Source organism: Hyperolius riggenbachi, chromosome 9 (assembly GCF_040937935.1).
Source record: "Hyperolius riggenbachi isolate aHypRig1 chromosome 9, aHypRig1.pri, whole genome shotgun sequence".
NCBI lineage: Eukaryota > Metazoa > Chordata > Amphibia > Anura > Hyperoliidae > Hyperolius > Hyperolius riggenbachi.
The window spans coordinates 90,895,864-90,919,675 of NC_090654.1; the positions used below are offsets into that span (position 1 = coordinate 90,895,864).

Sequence of the window (23,812 nt, forward strand, 5' to 3'; positions counted from 1 at the left end):
GGATTTGAAGCACAAAGCTAATCCTCCTCCCTTGCCTTTTTGCCGTTCACAGTGTAAAACTGAGTAATTGTCTGGTACCGGGTGACTAATCATGACGTCTGATACTGACTCTGATAACCCCGTAAGAAACCGATCCAATAAAGCAAAATGTTCCCACCTGGAGGAAACAGCCCACTTTCTAAATTCTGAAGCATACTCTTCGACCGTACTATGACCCTGACGGAGATTCTTTAACTTCCTTTCTGCGGTGTCTGCAATGTCGGGGTCATCATATATAACTGCCATGGCCTTAAAAAATGCCTGAATGGACAACAGAGCATTGTGACCTTCAGGCAGATTATAGGCCCAGGTTTGAGAGTCCCCGTGTAATAATGTTTTAACTAAAGTCACTCTCTGTAATTCTGTGCAGGATGATAAGGGTCTCATCTCAAAATAAGACATACATCTGTTCCTGAAATTTCTAAAGTCTGATCTAAGACCAGAACATTTTTCTGGGAGCACCATCTTGGGTTCAATTACACGAACGGGAGACACTGATGATGTGGATCCCTGCAAGTTGTGCACGGCATCAGTCAAACGATTTAATTGAGACTGTTGCGACGCGACTGTGTGATTTAATTGATCGACAGCCGTGGTTAAGGCTTGAACCTGTTGACATAGTGCCTCCATGATTATTAGGGTCTGTTGTTATGTAATGATCAGTAGTGATCAGCTCTTTCAGCACAATAGTCTGTATACTTTATTCAAATGTGTAATACAAGTGATTAGGTGCACAGTAATACTCAGTAGCACTAGAGAGTATTAGCCCCCCGTGGCAAGGGCCCACTAGTGGAAGAGTAGTGGCCCCTAGTGGCAGGGGTCCACCAGAGGGAGAGTGGTCAGATAGGCAAGGTTGGCAACAGATAAGATTGGCAGAAGTACAGAATCTTCAGGCAGAGTCAGCGTAAGTATTCAGGCAGACAGGGGCGCCTCTAGCCATTTTGTCACTCCAGACGAAAAAATCTGCGGCGCCCTGCCCCCCCCCCCCCCCAATCGCGCCCTTCCATGCAAATAATCGTAATGCGGCAGCGTTTCACCAGAAAATACACGTAATGTAAGGCTGCAGAAGTGAGCTTACGGGCTGCAACTGACGTGGCGTCTATTAGACACCGCAAGCCTATTCACCACCTGGGGACACAACATCTGGGGGGGGGGGGTGGACCACGGTCCCCCCGAACAGCATTCATGACCGCCTGGTAGGCCTGGCACCCTCTAAAATGGGTCAGAAGGAGGCACAAAGGGGGACAGAAGGAGTCACAGGGGGACTAAAAAAGGCACACGGGGACAGAAGGAGGCACAGGGGGACAGAGGAAGGTGCAGGGGACAGAGGTGGCACATGGGGACTGAGGAGGCACATGGAGACAGAAGGAGGCACAAAAGGATAAAGAAGGAGGCACAGGAGGGCAGAAGGAGGCAGAGTGGGACTGAAGGAGGAACGGGGAAGAGGTAGCACAAGGGGACAAATAAAGGCAAAGGAGACATAAGGAGGCACAGGGGGACAGAAGGAGGCACAAAGGGCACAGAAGGAGGCAGAGATGGCACAAAGGATTAAAGAAGGATGCACAAGGCACAGAGGTGTCAGCTGCCTGCAACTTACGCTAAGTAGATGCAGCAGAAGCAAGTAATAGAACACCCAGATGGGTGTGGCTTCATTTTGGGTGTGGCTTAATTTGGGGGTGGGGCTTAATCCAGAAATATGGCGCCCCCTAGGACCAATGGCACTCCAGGCAATGGCCTGTACTGCCTATGCCTAAAAGCGCCCCTGCAGGCAGAAGTCGGCAACAGATCAGATTGGCAGAAGTACAGAATCTTCAGGCAGAGTCAGCATAAGTATTCAGGCAGAAGTTGGCAACAGATCAGATTGGCAGAAGTACAGAATCGTTAGGCAAAAGGAGAGTCAAGAAAAGGCAAAGAGTCACAACAAATAATCAATACAATAGGAATATCCTAATCTAGTGTGAAATCCCTGGGGTCCTGCCGGATCAAAGCACACACGGATCTGACTAAGGTCTGAGAGCTTTCTTTTTTTTGTTTTTTTTGTTTTTTTGTGTTTCAGTAAGTCTTTATTGAGGTTTTTAAACAGTAACAGGAGAAAAACAGAACAGGCAATTCAAGTCTAGTAGCTTACTTGTACGTAGATGTACATATGCATATCGCATTGAGCTATCGTTGATCCAACTAAGATAGTAACATTAGGTAAAGTCAGTATGTTACATTAAATTGCAGAGAAAATGCTAATTAACGGAATATGACTAAGTAGATTGGTTCTTACTTATAGATAAACTTCACGCATAGTGATTGTGCATACTTAGATAATGCAGTAACTACTAGAGGCAGGAATTATTAGATATATATGTATATAGCAGAGGCTAATAAGGGAAGGGGGGGGGGGGGGGGATAGAAAAGCTAGTCTTCAAGAATAGTTGATTGAGGGAACAATAATGGCCAGTTTTGTACTTGTGGGGTGAAGAGGGATAGTTTTCCTTCACTTGCATGGAAGCATTTTTCCGCATGCAAGTGGAAATCTGTTTTTGCCAGGATATTAGCAATTGGAGGACAATCGGGAGAGAGCCAATGGGAGGTTAAGGCTAACCTAGTGGTGATGAGCAAAATATGAAAATTATCACCTAAGAGATAACTCAGGAGAAAATGTTAATTGCATATGGGCCCTTATCTGTGTTTAACTCTCTCCTCAAGGCCGTACACATGGTTATCGGCCGGCTCAGATGACTTTAATCATTCTAGCATTACATTACAGGCTTTACAGTTAAGGTGAAAAATAAGTAAAGTAAGATAAGTCATGTGAAAACTTTGAATTAACTTCAAGGAGAGCTAATTAATGAGATGAACAGATAAGGAAAGCTTTGTCACAAAATAAACAGAACAGGGGCCCTATGCAATTCCATATTCTGCAAGTGATAAGTTATTGGTAGCATGATGTGTATACAAACTAACAATTACCATACACACAAACCCATGTTCGCACAAGAGAGCGATAGTCACAGTCAGTAATAATAATATGTGTGGATACCTATTGCTGGAACGCAGCTTTCGCACTATGCAGCTCTGAGCTCCCCATGCTTCTAGGTGATTTTCAATTTCATTATAGGTGCTGACTTGTCACCTGCTCAACCCAGGTGAGAAGATATGTTTTGCCATGAATCACCAATTACAAATGAGAAGAGGGTAGTATAGCACAACAAAGAGATCTGTTTTAGGTTTTGGCGAATGGGAAGGTGGGTGTGGCTAGGTCATGGGATGTGGGGTGGAGTGAGGGTCAAGGAAGGTCAGAGGGTTGCAAAAATCAGGATATTGGGGTTGCATGCGTCACATTGTTAAAGGGAACCTGAACCGAGTAAAATTATTTAAAATTAACTCATGATGTACCAGCAAATGAATATTGCATACTTACCTCACCGTCAGTACCTCTCAGATGCTCACTATTTTCTTCTAACAATGATTCCTTCCATTTCTGACAAAAAATTTTCAGTTGTTGTCAGTTATATATCAGCAGCTGTTAGTTATATATCAGTTGCTGTCTGTTATAGTTGAAAGGACAACTGATGAACAAGGTAATGTCCATGTTTCCCTATGGCTCAAGTTGGCGATATTGGTGTGATGACCCGGAGGCTGTTACAGGGTCATTGCACTTTTTAAAATGGAGGACAAAGAATTCCTTCAATCCCAGTGGACAAACAGGACGTAAGAGAGGAGAAAGAGATTAAGGAGTAGACTACACGGGAGGTAAATATGACCTGTGTATGTTTATTTTGACTTAAAGGACCACTGTCGCAAAAATTTAAAATACATGTTGTGACGGGCGAGCCGTCAGTGCGCAGAAAACGCAGCCGCAACCGACTTCCTGCCTCGGTTGTTGTTGCGCTGCCCCAATCAGAATCTCATGTCTGTGGACACCAGGCAGTCCAGCCTGGGGGGTCTCTGCTGTCTTCAGAGAAATAGTTAGCCTAGTTCTTTTCATGAAGCCTGTGCCCTGTGACTTGCTAATGAAGCCAGAGGGGTAACACTCAGATGTTAATTAACAAACCAGGAGTCTTTTCAGAGCCAAGGAAGCTAATCCCAGCAGGGGGCAGACTTAGCGGAACCATTCAGCCAGGATAGGGAAACATAGAGTTATGATCTTTATGCATGTTTTAGAAGTACCATACATCGGAGAAATGTGGAAGTTATATCATTCTGCTGGTCCGGATCTTGTGAGTGTTTTGATATTAAATTTGGGCCCCTAGCCTAACCAGAACGCTGGGAATTCCACCGTTTTGTAACCGGGCATGCAAACATGCCCAAGTTTGATATCATATTAATCGGTAGGTTCTGGGGATCGAGAATATGTAATTATTATCTGTGTGCCGGCCGCGCAGGTCTGCCTAGGGAACCTGTCAGGATTATGAGTTTGCTAAAGCCCCTGCCCAGATGTGATTACCATAGTCCGGCCTAGGGGCCGACTCTGGAAGCCCGCCTCTGAGCTCATCTCCATTAAAAGTGAATGAGCTGCCTGAGAAGAAGTTCCTCCCTTTACCATCTTCAGGACACACGGCCACTATGAGGAACAAGTGGTGGCCATATTGCCGGAGCTAAAACAAAGGACATCCTCCATTTTGTTTGGATTCTAAATCTTGCTGAACTTTACTCTGCAACAAAGAACTCTAAGAACTTGAAACCGTTTTGCTTGAACTTGACGATTTTCCCACAAAAGGACATATTTCCACAAACCATAAGTATTTTTCTCCCTTCTTTTATTTTTCATACTGGCTATTACTGTCTTAATAATTGTGATTTTTAATAATTGTCTGTATATATTAATTATTTATATTGCGTGAATAAACGACTTTCTCCAAGTCATTCACTGTTTCGCTACCCTGCTTATCAGCACACACAGAAATGATCCCGGGTCTCTGAAGATACGCTACTGTTTGTTTGTTGTTGGCTAGACAGAATATCGTGTGTTTAACCGTTTTATTCGCAGGATTAGTCAGTCAGTTAGTGGGCCCCACGGTCCCATAGTAACCGCGGTGGTGGCAGTTTACTCTGAACCAGTAGGTGACGTTGTAATTACCCGTGACTCACAGGCTCCCTTCTGAGTTGTCTGCGGCTAATTCTAACGGTTCCTGCGCATTGACTGCGACCAGAGTTCGCACGATCTGTGCGCTGGCACTGTTTAGAAGGCTAAGGGCGGTCAGCCACTGAGGGCTCCTGTGACACATGTAAACACATTCAATTAAGAAGCATGTTTCTTCCAGAGTAAAATGAGCCATAAATTACTTCTCTCCTATGTTGCTGTCACTTACAGTAGGTAGTAGAAATCTGACATTACCGACAGGTTTTGGGCTAGTCCATCTCTCCATAGGGGATTCTTGGCCTTTATTCTTCATAAAGACTGCCTGAAAAAGATTTATAAAAAGATGCTGGCCAGCCTACCTGCTCACTGCACACTTTTTTTGGCAAATGGACAGAGCAACTGCCATTCACTAAGTGCTTTTGAAAATAAAGAAAACCCTGAGAATCCCCGATGAGGAGATTGGCGAGTCCAAAACCTCTCAGTTGTGTCAAATTTATACTACTTACTGTAAGTGACAGCAACATAGGAGAGAAGTAATTTATGGCTCATTTTACTCTAGAAGAAATGTACTTTTTATCTGTATATGTTTATATATAGTTTAAATTTTAAGATTTTTGCCACAGTGGTCCTTTAATATTGAATTCAGGTTTGTTTTAAGACAAGCCTCATTAAATTGTGGTGTGAATTTAGTATTGAAAAGATACAACAATACAGCTTTTCCTTAGTGGGCTAACAACACAAACAACACATATATTCTCTTTTCCATGTTCATTTCAACATCTGGTCTTATCAGGAAACCTCAATGACCCAGTTTTTCTTTTTGAAAAGTACCTAGACATGGTGCCCACGCACATGACAGGATGTAGGTTTGCCGCTGATTGCAGTCAGGTATTCGTTTCTGTTGGTCAGTGCTAAAACAAGAACATTTCGCACCTCAGTCAAGGTCTAGCGGGAAGGAAGTTGTCACTTCTTTTAGAAAGTGGCCTTTCTGTGAAATGCTGTCTTGGTGCTTCTGCAGATTACTGGGTTGTATTTTTCAGACATAGCAGCAAGATGTTCTCTAATTATTTTGAAGCCCAAACTTTTAGTGAAGGTTCCAGCATAGGAATGTATGAAAGCTCTCCATAGATTATTTTTAGTGAAAGCACTACAGCTGATTTTTTAAGACGTGTGGGGAAAAAACACCTGCTGGGCGGCTTGTGAAAATGCAATAAACAACACGCTGTAGCATCGGAGCTGAACTCGAGGGGAGCAGGCACTGCAACCGCAGGGGGGCCCAGATCTGTAAGGGGCCCCCAAATACTACCTGATAAAGGGGTCCATCCTTCGGAACAGGTATTTTTGTGGCTACCCTTGTTATGGGTGTGAGATCATGTTGGCCACACTTGTTTTAAGACTTTGCCCAATGTGTCACGGGGAGTCACAGACCAAGGTAGGAGGTTTATCAAGGCTCCAATGTAATAACTTCCATACACGTTAGCGGGAAAAAAGAGGCAGAGGGTGGACGAAAAGGGCGCCACCATAGACTTTAATGCAATGATCGTTAATACAGTGAAAAAGCAGAAAAAAGGGCGCCGCGATCAAAAACGTTAACAACATTAGAACATTAAAGTTTTTGAAGTATGTTATAATTTTAGAAGCTTGCAACGTTATAGTTTTTGTCATATTATTTTGTTTGTATGAACAGATTTTACGTTATCAAAGATATTATCATTTCTATATGGAAAAGGGTGTTTCTGCAGAGGGAGTGGCTAGTGTTAGGCAACACCCGGGGGAGTGGTTAGGGTTAGGCACCACCCGCGCGGCTGTTAGTTTTAGGCAACACCGGGGGGGGTGGTTAGGGTTAGGAACCACCAAGGGAGTGGTTAGGGTTAGGCACCACCGAGGGGGTGGTTAGGGTTAGGAACCACCAAGGGAGTGGTTAGGGTTAGGCACCACCGGGGGGGGGGGGGGTTAGGGTTAGGAACCACCAAGGGAGTGGTTAGGGTTAGGAACCACCAAGGGAGTGGTTAGGGTTAGGCACCACCGGAGGGGGGGTTTAGGGTTAGGCACCCCCGGGGGGGGGGGGGGTTTAGGGTTCGGCACCACTGGGGGGGGGGGTTGGTCAGGGTTAGGCGCCACCAGGGGGGTGGTTAGTTTTAGGCACCACCAGCGGAGGGTTCTGTGTGAGAGTAGGGTTTGGTTAAGCTATATTGTTGAATTACGTAACAATTATTAACGTTAATATCTTTTCGTTGTTATTTCCCGTCTGTTTTTACAATGGTATTTATTGTTAACCAAGTTTGATAACGATGTTTATCGTTATCAGATTTTGTTATCCAGCCCAGCCCTTTTTTCATGGCGCCCTTTTTTCATGAACGCTCCATACACATCCAATCCAATCTGGACTTAACCCTTCTGGAAAAAAATTCAACAATTTATTTACATATAGAAGCGGTTGTACAACAACAAGAAAGCACAACTTTCGAACTACATGCTCTTTTTCAAGTGCTTTTTTTCCAGAAGGGTTGAGTCAGATTGGATTGTATGTGTATGGACACATTTGTTTTATGACCCTTGTAAGATGGGCCCCCAGGCTGTGAGGGTCACCGGGGTAGGCAAGGGAAAGGTTGTGAACATTAAGGGGTGCCAATTAAAGTTTCATTGGGGGGCCCCATGATTTGTAGCTACGGCCTTACTGTAGCTGCCATACAGCTTCTTTTTACACATGCACAAATAATTATGACATTGATTTAAAATAGCAAAAGTAATAAAGTAAGTATTTTTTTATTGAATCAAATGGGATCCCCAATAAGCACTAGAAAGATATACTGTTAAGTATAAGCTTAATTTATTGATTGCCCACATTATATAAAATCATCATACAATTATTATGCATATAAAATTCTAATGTTCAATCACACACATTCATAAGTCACAGCCTCACCGCAGTGGGCAAAAAGTGCAAATACGGTATACAAATAAAAATTCATACATTTAAAAATTGAAATGAAGTTTAAGTCAGACAGTAGTTAAAAACTGGAAAGTAATCTTGTAAATTGCTGCCAGAACAATGCTCGTATGAGCAATATTGACAGGTCATAAATAAACCTAAGAGTATATTGGCAAAGTATCATACTAAGTAGAAAAAAACAAAAGTTTGCCTTCTTAAAGTGATACTGAAGCGAATAAAAAACTCATCAGATAATGAATTGGTTGTGTAGCACGGATAATTAATAGAACATTAGTAGCAAAGAAAAAAGTGTCATATTTTTATTTTCAGCTATATCGTTTTTTTATAACACTGCATCATTCTCTAATAATTGCAGTTTCCACAATACACTCAGCATTTTAAATGATTTCACAGAGCACCCACTGACCCTTTGCACTTTTCTCTGCAGAAAAACCATAAACAAACAAGAAACAATGAGAGACAGTTGAGATAAGTGCTTCAAAAGACAGTGCTGTCCACGAATTTATAAAGTCGCAGAGCTCACAGAAGCTCTTTTGCATAGATAACAACTGAAGTGTCTTAACACTTCCTGTACTGGAAACAATATGAGACTCATATCTGTGCTGATAATGTTTTATTTCTTAGCAGTATTACACATACCAATCATTATATCACTAGTAGACCCAGCCCATTTAAAAACGGGTTCTAGGTCTACGGCCGACGCTGCCAGTGCGCATGCGCGCATTCGCACCCGCCCACCTCGCTCGCCCGCACCCGCCCACCTCGCTCGCCCGTCCAGCTCCCTGGTCCCAGCTGTCCATTACTGCGCACATGCACAGTAACAAAAATCCTGGGACACAGGGACAAAACTGCTGGACGCAGCGACACTTAGCTTTTATTAGGTAGGATAAGTTTATTTTCACTTCAGATTCCCTTAAAGCAGAATGTATTCGTGATTATTCAAGTTGGAGTGAGCATATGATGTTTCCCATGATGCATCACTGCTGAATTTGCAAATCGTTCCTTGTGGTCCCTGTACGCTAACCACACCTCCAGAACCGCTGGAATTCAATGATGTGTCAGCTTGTTAAATATACAGAGCCACAATAATCCAACATGCATACAGACTGTTTCGGATTGATTGATCCTAATCAGTGCATAGCATGGATTAATGTGGCTCTATGGGGTAGGACTTGAAACACCCAGTTACAGATTACTCAGCAAGCTCATGGTGACCCAGAAGTCCTAGGAGTGTGTAAGGGTCTACAAAGAACCAAAAAGCCCTTTTACTAAATGTTAAGCAAAACAGAAGTCTGTAACTCTGGGTGCTGCACGCGGCGTCCCTGCTGCTGTGCTTTGCAATGTGGAACTGATGTGAAGGGTGAGGTCCCCAATAGTAAGTTGCATAAGTTTGCAACCATTGCTAGTAGTGCGAGTTGCATTAGTTCTAATAACACTTGTATCAGCTGCAATGAGCACAATTGTGCTTTCAAGAGGCTTTATAGCCCTATGCAGTCAGTGTCGGGTGCAGCTTGGTAAGATGCGCTAGCATTTCTTTTCTACTTGGTATAATATATTGGTAAAGTTCTCGGGTTTCTCTTAGGTTTATTTATGCTCTATCCATACTGCTCATACCAGCATTGTCATTAGTGATGATTGTAATCAGCTAAGTACGATTACGCAAAATTTTGCGTACATTTTTGCAATTATGCCCATACGTAATTACAATTTGTAAATTCAATTGATTTTGTGTTCATGTAATTTTCACATAATTTCGTGCCGACTTTAGCGGTAAATTGCAAAGCCCCCATACATGCTATTTTTCAAAAAGGCCTTGTAGTTTTTGAGAAAATCTATTTTAAAATTGCAAAGGAAAAATGTTTTTTAAACTCAGAAAAATGACAGTTTAAAAACTATTAACCACTTACCGACCGCCCACTGCACAGGGGCGGCCGGAAAGTTGATCCCGCAAGGACCGCCGCATGCAAAATGTTCTATGAACTCGCCATACACCTAACGGAATACCTTGGGGTTTCTTCTTTCTAAAATGGGGTCACTTGTGGGGTTCCTATACTGCCCTGGCATTTTAGGGGCCCTAAACCGTGAGGAGTAGTCTAGAAAACAAATGCCTCAAAATGACCTGTGAATAGGACGTTGGACCCCTTAGCGCACCTAGGCTGCAAAAAAGTGTCACACATGTGGTACCGCCGTACTCAGGAAAAGTAGTATAATGTGTTTTGGGGTGTATTTTTACACATACCCATGCTGGGTGGGAGAAATCTCTCTGTAAATGGACAATTGTGTGTAAAAAAAAAAAAATAAGCAATTGTCATTTATAGAAATATTTCTCCCACCCAGCATGGGTATGTGTAAAAATACACCCCAAAACACATTATGCTACTTCTCTTGAGTATGGCCGTACCACATGTGTGGCACTTTTTTACACCCCAAGTGCACTAAGGGGCCCAAAGTCCAATGAGTACCTTTAGGATTTCACAGGTCATTTTGCGACATTTGGTTTCAAGATTACTCCTCACGGTTTAGGGCCCCTAAAATGCCAGGGCAGTATAGGAACCCCACAAATGACCCCATTCTAGAAAGAAGACACCCAAAGGTATTCCATTAGGAGTATGGTGAGTTCATAGAAGATTTTATTTTTCCGTCTGAGGAAACCCGGATACGGGTGAAACGCGTCACGTGGGCTGTAGTGATGTGATCAGCTGTCTCCACTGGCCTCCACAACCTGCCTCCACCCGCTCCCCGACCGAGCAAGGACCGCAACGCGGCGCTTCCAAGCGCATGAGAGTGCTTCCGCCAAGGGCACGCTGGGAACTGTACAGCACCGACAGTACCCGCCCTCCAAGCTAACCGCTACATTCCTGGACGCGTGAGTTCCGGCGTAAGCCGGAAAGTAATCTATGCATGGTCGGGTATGCGTAAGGCAGTCACAGCCACGCATCTAAAGAGGGGTGTTCTGAGGCATAAACTCTGCTTGCTACACGCTATTGCTTGCTGTTGGAGTGCTGCATAAGCTTACACGCTGCTTGGGGACTTCTATACCATCACTTGTACATTGTACTGAGCTCAATCAAACGCTACCAAAGGGGGCCCTGAAGATAACTGTTTTGTTATGTTAGGAGTGCACTCCTTTAGCTCAGGGTTTAGCTCAGCGATGTATACAGCCGATCTTGCTTTTAATGGGAGGGTTACAGGGATTTTTCATCTATATGTGCTATAATAATAAAGTGTTTTTTATGAGTTAGAGGCTCCCTAACACCCTTATTTTCATCTGCTTAACATACATAGCAATTTTGTTTTCAAATGTTTGCATTTTAATTGCAAGTTTAGATGCAAAATTATGTCTATGAGAATTTTGTGCTCATCACTAATTGTCATGGTAGCAATCTAAAGGACTACTGTAGTGGACTTATTTATTTTTAGATTTATTTCAAAAAGTTCTCTCTGAAGTATGGTAGACCCTGACAGTTGGAGTGTCCAATCTATCAGAAATCCATAACACTAATTGTGTGTTCTTAATATGTAAAAAATATCATGTTAATGTAAATGTGAGCTGTGCAGGATGTACATATTGTCCATTGTTACATGCTTCATATTCCAATGGCCCTTACAACTAACTTATGTTTCAAAAATGAAATTTATTTGGCATGACGTTAGAAGAACTAAAAAGTTCTCTCTAAGATTGTGACATAAACACCAGCAGAAGGCTGCCGTAACTTAAAAATAATTCATATACTTCAAAAACCAGCAACCCTCCATAATACGTGCAATGATTTTAAGGGACAACTGAAGTAAGAGGGATATGAAGGCTGCCATATTTATATAACTTTGAAACAATACCAGTTGCCTAGATGTCCTGCTGATCCATTGCTTCGAATAGCTTTAGACCCTGAACAAGCATGCCGATGTTTCTTACAAAAATGTCAAATTTAGCTGCATGCTTGTTTCAGGTATGTGATTCAGACACTAATGATGACCAGCAGGACTGCCGGGCAACTGGTATTGTTTAATAGGGAATAAATATGGCAACCTTCATTATCTCTGCCTTCAGATTCCCTTTAAAGTGTACCTCAGATGGGGGGGGGGATAGAAAAAATCTATACATACCTCGGGCTTCCTCCTGCCCCCTCCGACCTGATCGCTCCCGCGTCGCCGTCCTCCACCTTCTGGATCCTCTGTAACGGATCGCATAAGTTTGTCCAGTCGGGGAATGCACAGGAACAGAATACCCCTTAGCCGCGGGAGCACGACGGGGTGGAACATGTGCAGTAAGCCCCGACTAGCCAAACTTACGGGAGCCCTTACGGAGGATCGAGAAAGCAGAGTACGGTAGTGAGGGGCGGATCTGATTGAAGGGGGCTGGAGGAATCCCCAGGTATGGATATCTTTTTTCTATCCCCCCATCTCAGGTTCCCTTCAACCAGTTAATTTTTGTTGCATCAAGTAATTATTTATATTTTAAAAACGGACTTTTTTTAACTTCTAAAACCTTTCATTCCATTTACTGTATGGTTATATTTTTCAGGAGATTTAACAAATACCTCTAGAATTAAAGGCTCTGAAGAAGAGGTATGTACAAATAATAATAATATTTAAAGTGAACCCTAGGTGAAAGTGATATGGAGGCTGCCATATTTGTTTCTTTTTAAACAATACCAGTTGCCTGGCAGTCCTCCTGATCCTGTGTCTCAATACTTTTAGCCATAGAACCTGAACAAGCATATGCAGATCGGATACTCTGACTCAACTCTTACTGGATTAGCCATACACTTGTTCCAGGGTTTTGACTCAGACACTATGGGCTTGATTCACAAAGCGGTGCTAACTCAGTTAGAGACTTTAGGCGTGATAACCATTGCACCATGCTGGTGAAAAGCCAGTTTAGGCGTGATAAGTTTAGGCGTGATACGTTTAGAAAAGTTTAGATCGCGCGCAAAGTCCCGCGCGCAAAGCAGCGCCATTAGACTCTATGCGAAGTGCACCAGACTTTGCTAGCACAAAACTTTTGATCAGCTGTGCACTGCGGTGCTAACCCAGTTGGTGCTTAAACTTATCACGCCTAAACTTATCACGCCTAAACTTATCACGCCTAAACTTATCACGCCTAAACTTATCTTGCCTAAACTGGGTTTAGGCGTGATAAGGGGCTTTTCACCAGGGTGCTAACTGTTAGCACCGCTTTGTGAATCAAGCCTTATGTATGACAGAAGATCAACAGGACTGCCAGGCAACTGGCATTGTTTACAAAGAAATAAACATGGCAGTCTTCATATCGCTCTCACCTCTGGTTCCCTTTAATTTGTAAAAAAATAAGCGAAAGTGCAACTCTAAAATAAATTAACAGTAAGGCTGCATAATATTAGGATCTTCATTACTGTAAGTTGATGCACTAATCCAGTACGCAGACAGCGCACAGCAATATTACTGTGAGCTATGGTGTTAGTGCGATCCGCGGTACTTGAGTAGTGTGAGCGTTGCTATGATAATGGGCCTTAATAATGGTGGCAGTGATCATGCTAGTCGAGTACCATGGACTACGCTACTACGGTAGTGTAACTCACAGTACACTGCTGCCAGTAGTAATGGTAATATTGCTGTGCACTTTATGCACACAGCAATATCACTTTGGTGCATCAACCCCATGTCTGATATAGTTATTTTGTGTGTTTGTTGTATACTGATTGTGCAACAGATTTACAACAGCAGAGAAGCTCTTCCCCCTGCAGGGATACTTGTGTGAATGAGAGTCGGTAGGCGATTGTGATCGCTATTTTAATTTACAGGTGTAAATGGAGCCTTAAAGGATACATCCGGGAATGTTAAAAAAAAACAGATTTACTTACCTGGGCCTTCTTGCAGCCCCTGGAAGCCTATATGCCTCTCGCCACTCCTCTGCTCCAAGCCAGTCTCGCAAGGTCCCCTCCGTAGCAGCCCCTGACCCAGCTAGGTACTGCTCCTGTGCGGAACGCTTCTGGCCACGGGAGCGCAACCAGGAGTGGCGGGGCTGCATATTCGCCGAGGCTGCTGACCAAGCCTAATTAGCGGCTGCTACAAAGGGGACCACAGAAGACCGGCTTGGAGCAGAGCTGCGGCGAGGGACACATAATCTTCCAGGGGCTGGAGATAGCGCCAGGTAAGTAAATCTTATTGTTATTAAATTTCCGGATGTATCCTTTGAGGTGTGCTCCATGGGTGACCTGACCACGATCATTAGGGAGCCTTGCCCAAAGGCTCCTTACTTTTCTACATACTGGCTTGAGCAGGGATTTGAACCCTTGTCAAATTGCACATCAAAGGCAACAGCCTTACCAGTACACTATGCAGATCCCCCAAGCCAACTGTCGTTGTATCCACCTAATTTCTTTGCTCTCAACTCTATGCTCCCTGGGGCCCCTGCACCGTTTTTAACAGTATTGTAACTCACCTGTCCAGGAACACTGTTCCGTCCGTTCTCCCCGTCTTCATCCTCAGCACTGACTGGCTCTTTTCCATGACCGATCATTTGCCATTACGTAATAACATGTGGCGGGTCATGGAGAAGAGCCAGCCAGCACTGGATATGAAGACTGGGAGCATGGACAGAGCAGCGTGCCGGGACAGGTGAGTTACAATACTGCTAAAACAGTGCAGGGCCCCAGGGAACAGTCAGTGGGAGGCCTGTGGGGCCTGGCAGCGCTTGGGGGCCCTGGGACACAGTTTCTCTTTCCTTAATGTCAGTGCCGGCTCTGACTGTGAACAGCAAATATGTCACCTGGTCAAACCTGTCCCATGCTTCTCTGTGAGTTCTCAAATCCACAAGCATCATCTCTCCACTATCTAATCCTTTTTTAGTTTGTGCCTATGTCTGGCTAAGATGGTGTTCCCCATCCATCTCAACTATTTGTTGAACTGTTGCAGGAGGTAGTGATTGTACATATTACAAAGATGATGAAAAACTAAAGAATTTGCTACCTGTGAGGAACGATTATTTGCAGGACAGAGCAGAGGGTCCTTAAGTAGAGGGTGCTCAAATTTAAAAAATGGGCCTCGCAACGACCTTCCATCCTCATTTCTGACTAGGGGGTATTGGTTGTCATGTGGCTGCTGAATGCAGATGCTGGGGGCAATGTGGGTTCTGGGTGTGAGTACAGAGTGTCATGTTGCTTCTGACTATGGGTGGGTATCGAGTGTCATGCGGGAGTTGATTGCAAGTACTTAGTCATGTGTTTGATTAAGTGATTGATTGATTGATAGCAATTACTGGATGTCATGTGGGTGCTAGGTGCACGTGCTGCGTGTAACATGGGTGCGAATACTTGGTGACATGCCTGTATTGGGTGCTGGCTAAGGGTGGGCTTTGGCCATCACATGGGTTTTGAATGCAGATACTTTGTGTGCGGGTACTGGTTTGGAGGGTGCTTGGTGCAGAATAGTGAGGGCCATGTGGAGGCTGTGTGCAGGTGTGAGTACTGGGTGCAATGTCAGGCCTAGGTGCAGGTACTTGAGGTCATGTGAGCGTGAGTACTGAGTGCTAGCTAGGTAGAAAAAGGGTGGATGTTGGGAGAAGTAGAGGTCAGTGTGGGTGCTGCAGGAAGGAGAAGTCATTGGGGGTGCTGAGGGAGGGAGGGGTCAGTTTAGGTGCCAGAGGAGGTCACTATGAGTGTTGCTGGGGACAGGAAGGGTACTGCTGGGGACAGGAAGGGTTCTGCTGGGGGAGGGAAAAGTCAATATAGGTGCTGGGGGAGGGAGGGGTCAGTGTGGGTGCTGCGGGAGGCAGGATCCCTGCAGTGCTAATGTTGGGGAGGGAGAGGTCAGTATGGGTCCTAGGTGGAGGGAGAGGTTCCTGTGGGTGCAAGGTTGAGGGAGAGGTCAATGTGGATGCTGGTGGAGGGAGAGGTCACTGCTGTCAGAGAGACACTACCTGCTCCTACACAGCTGTGGGGATGGTTACAATAGGATTTCTGTATGGCACCTCTTTACTCCAAAGTGTCCCAGATGGGGAGGAGCTTCCTGCGGGCATGGGTGGGGCTTCCAGCAGGAAGGGGTGGGACTTTGTTTTTACAGCCAAAGGGGCCTTTTTATGGGGATGGTGGGGGTGGGGGGGGGGGGTGCTGGGGCATCCAGAGCCCCCCTCCCTCTGCACGTGCCTGATTATTTGTACTTTGATGCAGTATCTTCTCCAGTAGGCAGTTGGCGGTCTGATGTGATCCAAGCCATAGGTAAGGTTTCCGCCATATAAAAAACAAACAAGCAAACCAACACTAAAAAAATGAGGCAGGGTGCCAGCAGAATAATAATAATAATAATAATATAAAAACATAATTAGGCAGTCTGCCACTAAAACATAATTAGAAAACATTTCACATAAATAGTCGAAACCAAAAATAATTAGTCCTCCCAAAATCATAAGTAAGCAGAGTACAATTTTTCACTTAATGCGATCTTTTGATGTGATTTGAATGATCGTACCTAATTGGAAGGCAATTATCGATTGTTCACATTTACTGAACTATTCTTTCTTCAAATGCGATCATAAAACTCAACTTCCAGGACCGATTTTATCCTTTTTAGCAATCGACCAAAGAATCGTTCCTTATCAATTGTCTTCATAAACGGCAAATTTTCTATACAATTCGATCGTAAAAATTGCATTGAAAGATCGCATTTGGTAAATTGTACCGTTAATAGGCATCTTAAGGCTCTGGTCTTTTTTTACATATTGTATTTTTATTTGAATTTCAAAGGCTCTGTTCTTTGAGTGCAATGATATTCTGCTACATTGGCTTCTGTCCTATGTGATCCCAGTAAATGATATAACTGCGGGTGAAAAGACTGAGCAAGATACCTCCAGCCATGACGATAGTGCACATCAGTCAGTACTATTGTGTGTGGGTATTTTCATACACTATATTGTTTGTGTTCCTCATGATGTTTTTTTTTTTTTTTTATGTGTAGGACAGTATTGTTTATACAGAGCTGAATCTTCATGAACTTTACCACGGCCAAGAATAGCCACGACCAAGACACAAGATTATAACATTAAAGGCAAACCAACCTGGGAACAGTTTATAAAATACCAATAAAGAGGAACCATAATGACATAATAAATCATTCAGGATACTCTTTTTTTCTATCTTAATTATCCTGATTTCAGCATCGGAAATGCTTCTCATATCTACATATTGCTGCATATTGGTATGTATCACCACCTTCCCAATGAGGTTGAGCCTAGGCTATGCTGTTATGCAGCTTCTGTCCCAGAGCACTCTGGGAGATCATGTGATGTTCCTACTCCCTTCACAGAGGGTGGAAAAAACATTCCACATTGATTCTCCTTGCCAGTAGTAAAGATGATGGCATCAGTGATAACTTTTCAGAATATAAATCATGGTGAGGTAAGATTTTACAATACACAATCAATGATTAAAAAATGTGTGAATGAATATTGTAGAAAAACGTCAGTCATGTGACTCAGGCTAGAGCAGGGCCGGATTTACCATAAGGCACTGTAGGCACATGCCTACAGGCACCTGATGATGGAAAGGCGGCTCACTCTCCTCCCTGAGCAACTCCCTCCCTCCTTCCCTAAGCAGAGCAAAGCGTAAATGAGAGGTTACTCACGCAGCTTTCGGTATTCCACTGAGGAGAACTCCCTTCAGTATACTCAGCTACTTAATACTGAGGGTACCTCTGGCTACCTAATGCTAAGAGTCACCTGTAGCTACCTATGACAGGCAAGGGAAGTAAGGAAGTAGTGACAGCTGGGACAGGAGGTCCATGGAGGGCGAGGTCTACAGTGCCAGGACATCTGCACCTATAGGCTCCTGTGATGTAAATCTGGGCTTGGGCTAGGGTCACACTTGCCAAAAATGCTTCCCAATGCATCCCTAGTGCAATCCCCAGTGCAATCACAGTGCACTGGGAGCAGTGCAAAGTTATCCGCAGCGGGGAAATAAAAGCTTACACTGTTGCTTTTTATCCCACAACGTGTTGTGCAATTCACCTTTGCTGACTGTCAGCTGTTCTTCTCAGCTGGCTGCCAACCAAGAATACCGGTTTGGCCACAGGAAACCGCTGCCATTTTTCCACGGCTGCAAGTGTAACCTTTCCCTCAGAGATCTAGGCATAAAGAATAGAACTGCCCAAAAGTTGTGAGTTCCTTCCTTTTCACAGAATCATCACCTTATCTCGGTTCCCTTCTGTGGAGAACTGGGACAAAGTGGACAGGATCAACTCTGTACACTGTTCACTGTAAAAGACTGGTTGGTGTCCCTGCCCTGCCACCTGTGAATGATGATAGGATGGGGGCGGACGTGAGACAGAACACAGAGTGCTATTCAGTCCACTGAAGCTGCATCTGACATAGCACTGGGATTCAGTTCAGCAACCCCCTAAAGCAAGGTATTACAAATAATAATGCAAAAAATGGTTTATGTGTAATGCAATGCACAAATTGCAAATTATGAATTATTCCACAATATGGTCATGATTCGTACACTTGAATCTTACTGGCATTTACCAGCAATGTAACAGTCATTGCACAAATAGCGCAACTCTCATTATGTACACAACACGTACATTGCTGAATCTTGTGCAAACATTGGAAGAAGCCTGTGTGCTGTACATTTTAACACATGCGGTCTGCAATCATTATATGGCACCTAAAGTGACATATAAAATCATGAGATAAACTGGTATATATACTGTACAGTCCTACCTGCAACCATACATAGAACTATTTTTTTTCTCACTGTAAGGGTTAAGGGTCTATGACACTGCAGCTGCCGTGAGTTACACTGTAGGGCAGAGGTGATCAATAACATGCAAAAAAATGCCACTTGCATGATGATTACTGGTAAATGATATATAGCTTGAAATTGAACCAATCATTTTCAGCAGCAAGTGAATCTGATTGGTTGAATTTCAAGCTGCATATAATTTACATCAAGTTTGGATGCAAGTCAAAATTATTTGCATCTCACAGAATATCTCTGCTGTAGTGTAACTCCCACTGATAACGCAGCATAAAGCTCTTACTTGGCTGACAAACACTGCTGCAAGGAACAGATACAAAAAACCCTCAATAGTTGTAGAATGAACTAAAACAGGCAGCCAAAAAAGCATGTTACTATGGTGGGCTTGCTTCATCACCCTGCTTGACTTAACGTTCTCCCTGCCCCTAACCCTCTCATATTGGTCTCACCCCTCCCATTCGTGTACAATACGGGAGCTTTTGCACCTACTGCATTTGAGGAATTCTATGTGAAATAAGAAATGTCCAGTTTAAAGTGCAACAGCCAAACGCAGTGGCAGATTTAAAGGATAACTGAAGTGAGAGGGACATGGGAGGCTGCTATATTTATTTCCTATTAAACAATGCAAATTGCCTGGCTGTCCTGCTGATCCTTTACCTCTAATACTTTTAGCCATAGATCCTGAACAAGAATGCAGATCAGGTGTTTGACATACAGTACGTTTGAATGCATTTGTCACATGCTTGTTTTAGGCGTGTGATTCAGACACTACTGATACATGGAAGATCAGCAGGGCTACCAGGCAACTGGTATTGTTTAAAAGTAAATAAATATGGCAGCCACCATATTCCTCTCACTTCAGTTGTCCTTTAAGAGAAAGAGAACCCATATGAATGCATGACTTTTGCCATAAAGCATCCTGTTCTGATCACTGGTACAAAAAATAATAACTATAGTTTCCCATCATATTTACATTGTATTTACATCACATACTGTATTTGTTAAATTTAATACATTGTCTGTATTCATATTTATAGCACATTTCTCCTCATATACATTTTATACATGAATATATTGTAATTATTAAGCAGAATGCATAATGAATTATTTGAGGATGGAGTTGACAGTTGTCTTCTTTACAGTTACCTCTCTGTGTTCTGAGTAGGTTAGAATGAAGTAGTTGTCACAGTTGGTGGGACTAGGTTCTGGGACTTCTACAACTAACTGACTAAGGTCAGCAAAGCATGTGCCTTTCCTACTGACAAGCCATTGGCCTAAGTGGGATTCAGATGGGTTACATTTCATGTTTTATAATTAAAAAAAATATGGTCTGTGCTTTCTTTCATTTTCAAGAACTGCACATGCACATAAGGCTTACAGCGATGCGTGGATGATGCGTGTATAATCGAGTCAGGTATGCGGATGGGCCAGGCATGCGCAGTTACTCACAACTTCATCCGAAGTCACCAGGCTAATGGAGCTATAGAGTCAGGAGCTGGCACATCTGAAGTAATACTTATTAGTTCCGTAAAAAAGCAAATGGCCAATGTTTCGGAGCCACGTAGGGCCCCTTTATGAAGGCAGAATTTGGTCACAGGCAACAATCTGTAGCCGCTTTTGCAGAGTCTCCTGTGGGAGAAGTGAGAGTCAGGCTCCACTCTGCTGAGCGATGTGTACTAAGCTAATAGCCACATTGGCCATTTGCATTTTTGTGGAACCAACAAAGTACTACTAATGTGCCAGCTCCTGACTGTATTGCATAGTACATAGAGGGCTTTATCCCTCTCACCTTGCTGATGCACTCCCTTTCAGACATAATGGGTTTGATCCATTACTGAGAGCGAGACATTTTCTAAAACATTTTCAGGCCAGATCACACAGACGGATCTGCAAAGGATCTGCATTTCAGTTGCGTGCCAGCCTTCCTCAGAATTACAAAACAAATCCTGCTGCCATCTAGTGGCCTTTTATACTTTGTGCATTACAGGTATTTTTTTTTATCTAGTAGTATTTTTATCTATTAGTATAGTCTAGGATTTAAACCTTTCTTACCCTATCTACCTGTTATGTTGTCAGATCATTGTTAAATTTCACCTATTATTTTCTCTTGCTAAATGTTTCGAATAGAATCACAAGAATGGCTTAAAATTTAGGTCTGAATTCAGACCCTTTGGGACAAATTTTCACATTTATAAATCCACATACACTCATTTTGATACAAGACCTTACCCTTTCTGAAATTGTTCTTAGTCTGGGACACAGTGGGGATCAGTTAGAATTCTTCCTGGGGGGGGGGGGGGGGGGCTTTTACAATTGGCTGAAGCCCAGTTAAGATAACTGACCTTTATTTCCAGTACACCCCAAAAAAAAGAGTTATGCTGGGAACACACGATGCAATCCGGTACGATCAATGGGAATCGGACAATTATTTCTGACTTGTGTGATCTGTTTTTGATCGATCAATTTTGAGAAGTTATCATTGGAAGATCGATCCTTTTATCAATTGGGAGAAGTTTGGACATGTATAAACGATACAACTTATTGTCAGATTACCTGTCGATCCTACGGGAAATTGCATTGTGTGTTCCCAGCATTAAAGCGCTAGGTTGGCCTCTCTTTTTTAAACTTCTCTGTTAGGTTGTATATAATGAACAGAGGTGCCAAAAGTATAAAATTAGATTAAATGAGCTTAAAAACCAACTTAATTGGCAAAAATGAAGGAGGAAGTGGTGGTCTTACCTCCCTCAAGCAGACACGACAATGACTGCGATTCAGACAGTCAAACACATTTATTAGAAACTCCCAAAAAATTGCAACGTGTTTCACAGGCTCAATCCCGCTTCATCAGGCAATACAGGGAGGAGTATCAAGCGATCTGCACAAGGATTCAAGTTAAGCGCCTCTAGTGAGTATCTAGCAATATGAATTTATTGCCACCTTATCCAGTACGTATTACACTATTGGGGCTCTTGGTGTTCCCTGTTTTTTCCCTCTGTTAGGTTGTTTGCTATCATGAACACTGCTCAAAGGTTTGCACAGTACAAGTGTTCAATTTTCACAATATTTTAAATTGAAATCATTCACACCTTCACCTGTACTGATGATATGCCTGTAGCGTGCTGGAATGAAATTAGCTGACCATTGTGTGTCAAAATCAATCTACAGTGAAAATGTTTTTTGTGATAGTTACCTTTTTATGCAAATAAAGCACTTTGCTATTCATTAGTATGCGTCTGATAACTCTGCACAATACTGTAAATACTGTAAAAAAAATATGAATTGCCACCACAAAAACGGAAACCTCAAATTTTGCAAAACACGTTTTGTTTCGCTGCCAAAACTTTTGACTTAGACTGCATGTAGCTCAAGTGGCGCATAATGCAGAAGCCAATACTGCTGGGAGACACCTGCTGGTGACCTGTGTAATATCACACTTTCCTATTCCACAGCACAACATCATCAGTCAGGGAAAAGGTAGCTATGCATTTCCTGACTGAATTCTGAATTACCGTATTTTTCGGTTTAAAAGACGCTCCGAACCATAACACGCACCTAGGTTTCGAGGGGAAAAAACAGGGGGAAAATATATGAAATCTGGTGTACCATGGTCTAGGAGCATCTTGTAGATGTTCTCTCCTAATTATTGTGTCCCCCTTGTACCTCATGTGTCCTCCTGTGTCCCCATGTGTCCTCCTGAGTCCCCATGTTTCCTCCTGTATCACCATGTGTCCTCCTGTGTCCCCATGTGTCCTCCTGTGTCCTGTGTTGTGGTGTCCTGAATCACAATGGACAAGTAAGTACACAGTTCTGAGAAAAAGAGTAGAGAAACCGAGAGCCCAATATAGTGTAGTATGTTAAGCATAAATGAAGTAAAGGTTATCGTGAGAAAATTATACTCACAAACATGGGTTACCACACAGGCAACCACTGTATAGGCAGGTGAGGAGATTAGACCTGTCCTCACTCAGGGATAAGAAGTCGCTCTCTGTAGATGCGAAAGGGGGTAGGGTCACCCCTCCACCTGGGGTGGACACGGTATAGCAGTAGGAGAACAGAGGCGCCAGCAGGATAAAAGTGGATAAAAACTTTAAAATTTGCTGGGAGGAAGTGGTGGACTTACCTCCATAAAGCAGACACGAAAGACTGTCTGAATAGTAGTCACATTTATTAATTAGTACCCCAAAACAGTGCAACGCGTTTCGCAGGCCCAGCCCGCTTCATCAGGCAATAAAAATGGGGACAAGACAGAATTTCAGCAATAGCAGGTGTAGCTACACCTGCTATTGCTGAAATTCTGTCTTGTCCCCATTTTTATTGCCTGATGAAGCGGGCTGGGCCTGCGAAACGCGTTGCACTGTTTTGGGGTACTAATTAATAAATGTGACTACTATTCAGACAGTCTTTCGTGTCTGCTTTATGGAGGTAAGTCCACCACTTCCTCCCAGCAAATTTTAAAGTTTTTATCCACTTTTATCCTGCTGGCGCCTCTGTTCTCCTACTGCTATACCAGTTCTGAGAAAACATCATCAAAGTCTTTCTCTATCACTTCAGGGGACGAGTGCATTTAATAGTCCTCTGTCCAGTCAGATGATGGTAGAGATGCAGGAATCTGATTATCGCTGTTTCCTCTGATTCAGTGAGTTATTAAGGTTGAGTTCTGTGTAGACAATTTCATCCTGCATAATACAGAAATAGCATGCTTATACTAAATCAAGGCTTAAGAACATTAACAACAATATCTGAAAAGTAATGGAATCTGCATAGGGTTTGCATTTTCTCCTTGTATTTGCATGGGTTTCTCCCCACATTGTAAATCATACAGATAAGTTACCTAATTTATTCCCCATGGTAGCAGGAAAAAAGGGCACCGGCTGAGGGTGAATGAAAAGGGCGCCGCCATAGACTTGAATGCAATTATCGTTAATACGGCGAAAAAAGCAGAAAAAAAGGGTGCCGCGAAAAATGTCATTAATAACATTACAACATTATAGTTTTTGAGGTAGTTATCATTTCAGA

The 23,812-nt window shown here is 43.2% G+C and overlaps 1 protein-coding gene across 3 annotated transcripts in view; it reads left to right on the forward strand.

Annotated features, from left to right (window-relative positions):
- LOC137531663 (uncharacterized) overlaps window positions 1-17,150 on the forward strand; it is a 77,619-nt gene extending 60,469 nt beyond the window's left edge. For 2 of the 3 annotated variants that reach the window (XM_068251607.1, XM_068251609.1), the window contains 2 exons: window positions 12,589-12,632; window positions 16,998-17,150. In XM_068251607.1, the coding sequence (XP_068107708.1) occupies window positions 12,589-12,632; window positions 16,998-17,054 (101 nt within the window). In that variant the 3' untranslated portion in view covers window positions 17,055-17,150. The remainder of the gene's footprint in view (window positions 1-12,588; window positions 12,633-16,997) is intronic. The other variant, XM_068251608.1, reaches the window with a different exon arrangement.
- Window positions 17,151-23,812: the final 6,662 nt, after the last annotated feature.